The sequence below is a fragment of the Elephas maximus genome, chromosome X (assembly GCF_024166365.1).
Source record: "Elephas maximus indicus isolate mEleMax1 chromosome X, mEleMax1 primary haplotype, whole genome shotgun sequence".
Lineage (NCBI taxonomy): Eukaryota > Metazoa > Chordata > Mammalia > Proboscidea > Elephantidae > Elephas > Elephas maximus.
In genome coordinates, this window is record NC_064846.1 from 177,966,955 (window position 1) to 177,976,436 (window position 9,482).

General features: G+C 47.0%; 1 protein-coding gene and 1 long non-coding RNA gene across 3 annotated transcripts in view; one reads left to right on the forward strand and one right to left on the reverse strand.

Annotated features, from left to right (window-relative positions):
• The window catches only part of ARSL (arylsulfatase L), a 50,033-nt gene extending 42,132 nt beyond the window's left edge, over positions 1–7,901 (forward strand). Inside the window, exons 9-11 of one of the 2 annotated variants that reach the window (XM_049871753.1) lie at positions 1,795–1,957; positions 3,786–3,907; positions 6,749–7,901. In XM_049871753.1, the coding sequence (XP_049727710.1) occupies positions 1,795–1,957; positions 3,786–3,907; positions 6,749–7,107 (644 nt within the window). In that variant the 3' untranslated portion in view covers positions 7,108–7,901. The remainder of the gene's footprint in view (positions 1–1,794; positions 1,958–3,785; positions 3,908–6,748) is intronic. The other variant, XM_049871754.1, reaches the window with a different exon arrangement.
• The window catches only part of LOC126068964 (uncharacterized), a 62,187-nt gene that overhangs the window by 51,146 nt on the left and 1,559 nt on the right, over positions 1–9,482 (reverse strand). The window lies entirely within an intron of this gene.

A 9,482-nucleotide genomic window follows, 5' to 3' on the forward strand; every position in this document is an offset into this window, starting at 1 on the left:
GTCACACACCACGATGGGTGCAATTATTGTCACTGAACTGGAGGCTTAAAAACGATTAGCGCGACAAATGTTGTGCCATCTACATTTTACCACAAAAATAAAATAAATGTTTCCCACGGCGCCATTTACGACGCTCAGAGAACCGATCTAACGATTAAGAAGTATGAGGGAAACTGAAACTCTCTGGCGTCACTCAGCAATACAGAAGGACAACACTCAGGTTATCGAAGATATAAAACCCAACGTCCCCCGGGAAGGAACTAAACATTATTGTAAAATAATAATAAATGATCGTTCTAAAGCAAACATCATGCTGAGTGAAGCCAATCACTCTCAGAGGGACAGATCCTATATGGTTCCACTGACGTGAAACATCCAAAACGTTGTTGTTGTTGTTAGGTGCCGTTGAGTCGGTTCCAAACCACAGCCACCCAAAGTACAACAGAACAAAACACTGCCCGGACCTGTGCCATCCCCACAATCGTCATTATGCTTGAGCCCCTTGTTGCAGCCACTGTGTCAATCCAAAATAGGTAAATATATACGGAGCCGAGGTCCCTGGAAGTTGCAGGTGGCTTGTGCACAAGTACTGACCTAAATCTTTGTGGTTCAAACCCACCCATTGGCGCTGAGAAAAAAAGTCCTGTTGATCTGCTTCTGTAAAAAAGGTTATTCTGTGCCACTGAGTCCATTCCGACTCACAGCAACCCAATTACAGCCAAGAAAATCCTACGAAAGAGTTTTACTCCGTAACACGTGAGGTCTCCGTGACTCCGAGTGAACTCAACCACAACGGGCTGATGCAGACCTGGTGGCTCCGTGGTTAAGCACTTGGCTGCTAACTGAAAGGTCTTTGGTCCAAACCCATCAGCCGCTGCACAGGACAAAAGACCTGGCAATCTGCTTCTGTAAAGATTGGAAACCCTACAGGGCAGTGCTACTCTGTCATATAGGGTCACAGGGAGTCAGGAGTTGGGTAAATCTGCTGCAAAAGCGCTCTTTAAGGTGTTAAAAAGGAAAGATGTCACTTTAAGGACCAAGGTGAGTGTGACTGAAGCCATGGTATTTTCTATCACCTCATATGCATGTGAAAGCTGGACAAAGAATAAGGAAGACCAAAGAAGAATTGACACCTTTGGATTATGGTGTTGGCGAAGAATACTGAATATACCAGGGACTGCCTGAAGAAGGAACAAACCTGTCTTGGAAGAAGTACAGCCAGAATGCTCCTTAGAAGCGAGGATGGCGAGACTATGTCTCACATACTTTGGACATGTTTTCAAAAGGGGTCAGTCCCGGGAAAAGGACAACCTGCTTGGTAAAGTAGAAGGTCTGCAAAAAAAAGAGGAAGACCCTCAACGAGGTGGATTGACACAGTGGCTGCAACAGTGGGCTCAAGCATAACAATGATTGTGAGGATGGCGCAGGACCGGGCAGTGTTTCGTTCTGTTGTACATAGGGTCGCTGAGTCGGAACCAACTGGACGGCATCTAACAACAAGAACAAAGTTTATTGGTAGTTACCAGGCAGGTAGGAGGGATGGGAAAAAGGGGGACTCATTGCTCAAGGTACACTGAGTTTCCACTAAGGGTGATAGAAATATCTGAAAACAGATAATGGCTGAACTACATGAAGAACGTGACTAATGTCACCGAACAGTACCGGTGAAGAATGTTGGAATGGCAAACAAATTGGTACGTACATATTTATTACAAAAAAAAAATGTTAAAGCCCTCAGAGCAAACACTCATTTCTGATTTTGAATCACGTCCTTTTGTTTGTGTTTTAACAAAGGAGGCAAAGGCATGGGCGGCTGGGAAGGGGGCATCCGTGTGCCCGGAATCTTCCGGTGGCCTGGGGTGCTGCCCGCTGGCCGGGTGATCAACGAGCCCACCAGTCTGATGGACATTTTCCCCACGGTGGTCCAGCTGGGAGGCGGCCAGGTGCCCCAGGACAGGTATGTGTGGGATGGGACCACCTGCCCTCTAGTTTCTGAGAGCTGATGTTTTGATTTTTCACATTTAGGGGGAAAAAATACAGCAACATGAGAACATTTTAAAAATTCTGATGATTTCTTATATAACAGTATCGGTTTCCTACCTGTTGCTGTCGAGTCGATTCCGACCCATAGCAACCCTATAGGACAGAATAGAACTACCACATAGATTTTCCAAGGAGCACCTGGTGGATTCGAACTGCCAACCTTTTGGTTAGCAACTGTAGCACTTAAACCACTACACCAACAGGGTTTCCACCGATTTTTTAGTTTCCTTCAAATCAGTTCCAACTCCTGGTGACCCCGTGTGTGTCAGGATACAACTGTGCTCCACAGGGTTTTCAATGGCTGATTTTTTGGAAGTAGATCTCCAGGCCTTTCTTCTAAGGCAACTCTGGGTGGACTGGAACCTCTAACCTTTCAACTAGCATGTTAACCGTTAGTGCCACCCAAACCAAAACAAACAAACTTGTTGTCAAGTTGATTCCGACTCATAGCAACCCTGCAGGACGGAGTAGAACTGTCCCATAGGGTTTCTAAAGCTGTAATCTTTACAGAAACAGGCTGCCACATCTTTCTCCCCAGGAGCCGCTGGTGGGTTTGAACCACTGATCTTTCAGTTAGCAACCAAGCGCTTTAACCGCTGCTCAACCAGGGCTCCTAAATCAGTTGCCATCAAGTTGATTCTGACTCACGGCAACCCCGTGTGTATCAGAGTAGAACTGTGCTCCATAGGGTTTTCAATGGCGGCTTTTTCATAAGTAGATCACCAGGCCTTTGTTCAGAGGTGCCTCTGGGTGGACTCGAATCTCCAACCTTTTGGTAGCAGCCAAGCGTGTTAACCATTTGTAGTACCAGGGCTTCCTAGACCAGTTGCTGTAGTCTCAGTTCTGACTCATGGCAACCCCGTGTGTGTCAAAGTAGAACTGTGCTCCACAGGGTTTTCAGTGGCTGATTTTTGACGAATAGATCGCCAGGCCTTTCTTCCCAGGCACCCGCGGGTGGACTCGAACCTCCAACCTTTCCACTAGCAGCCGAGCACCTTCACTATTTGCACCACCCAGGGATCCCTCCCCAGCCCTTAGATGTCCAAGAAATTTTGCACATTTTTGTTCTGTCATTGTACGAGATAGAGGACTGAATTCGTGAAGTGCATAATGGAAACATATACGTAGAAAAAGAGCCCTGGAGACATAACAGTCTCAGCTGCTGACTCCAAGGTTCGAACCCACTCAGCAGCTTCCTGGGAGAAAGACCTGGCAATCTGCTCCCTTGCAGATTAAACGAAACCCAAACGCATTGCTGTGGAGTTGATTCCGGCTCATAGCGACCCTGTGGGACAGAGTAGAGCCACCCCATAGGGTTTCCAAGGAGCGGCTGGTGGATTCAAACTGCCGACCTTTTGGTTAGCAGCAGAATGCTTAACCACCGTGCCACCAGGGCTCTAAACCAGAAACCAAACCTGTTGCCATCCAGTCAATTCCGACTCATAGCAACCCCTCAGGACAGAGTAGAACTGCCCCCAAAGGGTTTCCAAGGAACGGTTGGTTGATTTGAACTGCCGACATTTTGGTTAGCAGCCGTAGCTCACAGTAGCTCTTAACCACTGTGCCAGCAGGCCTCCACCAAGGCTTTAGGGGGACACAATTCAAGCCATGACACCATCTAGGTTCACACCCTGACTTCCCCCCAAGCGCTGTGAGCTAGCAGAGAGGAGCAGGGCCCCTTCACTCAGGGCCTGCAGGTGCCGTGGGACTGACCAACTGGATGCCCCTGCTACTTTCCACAGAGTGACAGATGGCCAGGACCTCACACCCCTGCTGCTTGGGGCCTCCGCACACTCGGGCCACCAGTTCCTGATGCATTACTGCGAGGGATTCCTGCACGCGGCCCGGTGGTACCAGAGGAGCAGTGAGTAGGGGGCTGCACCCCGAGGCCCCGAGGGGAGGACCCGCGCTGGCCAGAGAGCCAGGGAGCTGCAGGGCCGTCTTCATGTCTGCTTCCGTTGCTCTGCTCCTTTACAGACTGCCTGTTCACACCAGCTTCCAATTTCGTCCTTGGCTGTGTTTTTCCCCCTCCCTTGGTGTCCTGCCTGCTGAGACCATCTGTCAGTCAACTGTGAGAAGGGCCTTCTCCACGTCCTGTCAGCATCATTTAGGGAACTGTTTCTCTCTCTGTCCTTCCCCCCATGATGCCAGCTGCGACTTTCATCATTACTCACACACACCTTCACACTCACATAATACACCCACTCACTCATACTCCCTGTCTTAGTCATCTACTGCTGCTATAACAAATACCACGAGTGGGTGGTATTATCTTCTCACAGTTCAGGAGGCTAGAAGTTCTGATTCAAGGTGCCTGCTCTAGGGGAAAGCTCTCTCCCTCTCTGTCTTTCAGTCCTTGTCTCTTTGGAGCTTCTGCTCCTGAGCCATCTTCATGTGGTGTGCCATCTCTCTTCCTCTCTGCTTGCTAGCTCGCTTATTTAATCTCTTTTGTATCTCAAAAGAGGGTGACTCAAGACACACCCTCCACTAACTGTCTCCCTAACATAACCCAGAGAAACCCATCCCCAAATAGGGTTATAACTACAGCTATAGGGGTTAGGATTTATACCCTATTTTCAGGGGGGTCACAATTCAATCCCTAACACGCCTACATGCACACACACTTACACACTCAGCCACACATTCACACTCAACATACACACACACATGCACACCTATGTACACACACAGCACACAGGCACACACACGCATTTACACACTCACACACATCCTTAGACTCAAACGTACATTCACATACACACTCACACAAACACACACTATGCCTTAGGCTGGGTTCTCTAGAGAAGCAAAACCAGTGAGCTTCTATATATACATGCACATAGAGAGAGACAGAGATTAAGATCAAGGAAATGCTTCACTCGGTTGCAAAGGCAACAAAGTCCCGAGTCTGGGGTCACCCTGGAGGCTGACAAATCCCAAGATCTGCAGGCAAGACAGCAGCTAAGCTGCTAGCTCAAGTCCCGAGAACAGGAGGTCAGGTGAGCAGGAGCCAGCTGCAGGATCCAGAGTGAGTAAAAGCCAGCGACCCGGCCACACCCCCAAGGAAACTCTCTTTCAACTGACTGGTTACTCACAATTCTTATTAAAAAAAAAAAAAAAATCATTCATCAAGCACCTTATTCCCTTGCCATGTAATTTCATTGTATCTTGACTGCCTCAATCTTTGTGCCTATGTTCACCGTCTTCATCTATGGGATTTGCCAAAGATTTTCTATTTTTATGGATCTTTTTTCTAAGAGTCCCTCTCTTGCATTTACTTAACACCTGTACTTTTAAATTTTATAACTAATCGATTTCTGCTTCCATCTTTGTCTTCTGATAAGAGTTTCACCAATTCGAGTCTCTTACTCCTCTTTTTATTTTTAGGATCATACAATGTTTTTCCTCTTGTGTCTGGCTTACTTCATTCAGCATCATGTTTCCAAGGTCCATCCATATTGTGGCATGCATCAGGACTTCATTTCTCTTGGCGGCTGAGTAATATTTCATTGTGTGGATGGATCATATTTTGCTTATCCATTCATCTGTTGATGGGCACTTGGGTTGTCTCTTTTCATGGCTGAGTAATACTCCACTGTATGGATGGACCACATCTTACTTATCCATTCATCTGTTGATGGGCACTTGGGTTGTTTCTTTTTCATGGCTGAGTAATACTCCACTGTATGGATGGACCACATCTTACTTATCCATTCATCTGTTGATGGACACTTGGGTTGTTTCTTTTTCACGGCTGAGTAATACTCCACTGCATGGATGGACCACATCTTACTTATCCATTCGTCTGTTGATGGACACTTGGGTTGTTTCTTTTTATGGCTGAGTAATACTCCACTGTATGGATGGACCACATCTTACTTATCCATTCATCTGTTGATGGACACTTGGGTTGTTTCTTTTTCACGGCTGAGTAATACTCCACTGTATGGATGGACCACATCTTACTTATCCATTCGTCTATTGATGGGCACTTGGGTTGTTTCTTTTTCATGGCTGAGTAATACTCCACTGTATGGATGGACCACATCCACATCTTACTTACCCATTCATCTATTGATGGGCACTTGGGTTGTTTCTTTTTCATGGCTGAGTAATACTCCACTGTATGGATGGACCACATCTTACTTATCCATTCATCTGTTGGTGGGCACTTGGGTTGTTTCTTTTTCATGGCTGAGTAATACTCCACTGTATGGATGGACCACATCTTACTTATCCATTCGTCTGTTGATGGACACTTGGGTTGTTTCTTTTTATGGCTGAGTAATACTCCACTGTATGGATGGGCCACATCTTACTTATCCATTCATCTGTTGATGGACACTTGGGTTGTTTCTTTTTCACGGCTGAGTAATACTCCACTGTATGGGTGGACCGCATCTTACTTATCCATTCATCTGTTGATGGACACTTGGGTTGTTTCTTTTTCACGGCTGAGTAATACTCCACTGTATGGGTGGACCTCATCTTACTTATCCATTCATCTGTTGATGGAAACTTGGGTTGTTTCTTTTTCATGGCTGAGTAATACTCCACTGTATGGGTGGACCACATCTTGCCTATCCATTCATCTGTTGATGGGAACTTGGGTTGTTTCCACCTCTTGACTGTTGAGATTAGCGCTGTTACCCAGCAATGCCCCATATCGTCTATCTCACCCTCTAAATCGCTGTCCTTCCCCCAGCAGGCACCGTCTGGAAAGTCCACTTCACGACCCCCAAGTTCCACCCAGAGGGTGCCGGCGCCTGCTACGGCAGAGGGGTCTGCCCATGCTCAGGGGCTGGGGTCATCCACCATGACCCACCTGTGCTCTTCAATCTCTCCCGGGACCCTTCCGAGGCCCACCCCCTCACGCTGGCCACGGAGCCCTTGTTCCACCAGGTCATGGAGAGGGTGGCGCAGGCTGTGAAGGAACACCAGCAAACGCTCACCCCAGCCCCCCTGCAACTGGACTCACTGAACAACATCTGGAGACCCTGGCTCCAGCCATGCTGCGGTGTCTTCCCCTTGTGCTGGTGCAGTCAGGAAGAACACCAACAATAAATGTCTGCCAGAAAAACTGGGGTTCCTGTTGTGGGTCTCATTGCTGGAATCCCATTATGGACTGAATTGTGTATCCCTAAAAGTTGTACAGAAGTCCTAACCCCCGTACCTGTGTACCCATGATGACCCCACGTGTGTCACAGTAGAACTGTGCTCCATAGGGTTTTTAAGGCTGTGCCCTTTCAGAAACAGATTGTCAGGCCTGTCTTCCGAGGCGCCTCTAGGTGGGTTCAAACCACCAACCTTTCAACTAGCAGTTGGGCGCTTTTACCCTTTTGCCCACACATGGGATCCCCATGAGTCAGAATTAACTTGATTGCAACTAACTATAGCAACAACAACATTCATGTGGATGTGATCCTATCTGGGAATAGGGTTTTCCTTGTTATGTTAATGAGGCTGTACTGATGTAGGGTGTGTCTTAAACCTGGTCACTTTTGAGAAATAAAAATAGCAGATTAAACACAGAGAAGCAAACACAAATGGGCAAAAGATAGATGCTACATGGAGGTCACCAAGGAACCAAGGAACACCAGGTATACTGAAGCTGAGCCAAAGACCTCCCCTGATAGCCAACAGAGAGATAGCCTTCCCCCAGCATCAGTAGCCTTGATTTGGACTTCTAACTTCCTGAACTGTGAGAAAATAAATCTCTGTTCTTGAAAACCACCCACTTCTGGTATTTTTGTTACAGCAGAACTAGAAACTAAGAGAGCTTCTTCACCTGAATCACCAAGAAGCCTTCACTGTGAAGTTAAGACATTCATTTTGTTGGGCTTAATTCTTTCACCAAATCAAGAGTCAAGAAAAAGCAATAATGTATAATCACCACTAAATAAAATGACTTTTATCATTCCAGGTATGCATCAGAAAGAGCAAAGTTAAAGCCCTTGGCTGCTAACTGAAAGGCTGGAGGTTCCGGTTCACCCAGAGGTGCCTTGGAAGAAAGGCCTGGTGATCTGCTTCAAAAAAATCAGCTACTAAAAGCCGTATGGAGCACCGTTTACTCTGACACACATGGGGGCACTGGTAATCAGAATTGAGTCAATAACAACTGGTTGTAGGGCACTGCCCTAGTTGTTCCTGTGTTCCATCCAGTCAATTCTGACTCATAGCAACCCCTTGTGACACAGTAGAACTGCCTCATAGGGCTTAATCTTTATGGGAGCAGGCCACCAGGTCTTTGTCCCGTGGAGCAGCTGGTGGGTTCAAACTACTGACTTCTTGTTTAGCAGCCGAGCACTTAACCACCACTGCACCACCAGGGCTCCTTAGAGTAAACAGAGTAACAAATAACGCTGAAAAAAGAGAGAGAAGCAATAAACAATGCCCAAGAATCAACTTCAGATATAACAAGTCATCACAACAAATGTAAATGAACTAATTTTGCCTTTTAAGACAAAGGCTGTCGAAACGGATTTCTTTAAACAGAGACCTCCATCCCCATTTCTAGAGATTCTAAGTCAAGTGATTTTAGGGTAGGGCTTCTAACTCTGGGTGTTCAACAAGCAGCTCGGGGGCACCAAGGCTGCCCCTCCCTGAGGCCTTTGGGAAACACATTTTATTTTTGAGGGATACAGCACTGAATTGGAAAGGTAAAGGGACATGCCGTGGGGCAGAGTAACAGGGACCAGGACCCGGGATATGACCAACACAGTTCCCTGCCTGCACTGACCGCTGATGTAAAGTCCCATGGGTGAGGTCTGGCTGTTGTCAGCTGCTGTACAGTCTCATGGGAACTCCAGTGTTGCAGAGTAGAACTGCTCCATGGGTTGGTTGGTTTGGTTTTGACTAGACCCTTTATGGAATGGAGACCCCATGTGCTACAGAGTAGAACTGCTCCATGGGTTGGTTGGTTGGTTTGGTTTTGACTAGACCCTTTATGGAATAGAGACCCCATGTGCTACAGAGTAGAACTACTCCATGGGTTGGTTGGTTGGTTGGTTGTTTGGCTTGGTTTTGACTAGACCCTTAATGGAATGGGGACCCCATGTGCTGCAAGTAGAACTGCTCCATGGGTTGGTTGGTTGGTTGGTTTGGTTTTGACTAGAGCCTTTATAGAATGGAGACCCCATGTGATACAGAGTAGAACTGCTCCAAGGGTTGGTTGGTTGGTTGGTTGGTTTGGTTTTGACTAGAGCCTTTATAGAATGGAGACCCCATGTGCTACAGAGTAGAACTGCTCCAAGGGTTGGTTGGTTTGGTTGTTTTGACTAGACCCTTTATAGAATGGAGACCCCATATGTTACAGTGTAGAACTGCTCCTCAGGGTTATCTTGGCTGTGTCCTTTACTGAAGTTATTTCCCAGACCTTTCTTCTGTGGTGCCACCCAACCTCCTGAGGGTCCTCTAGCCTAGTTTATATATAAAAGGGC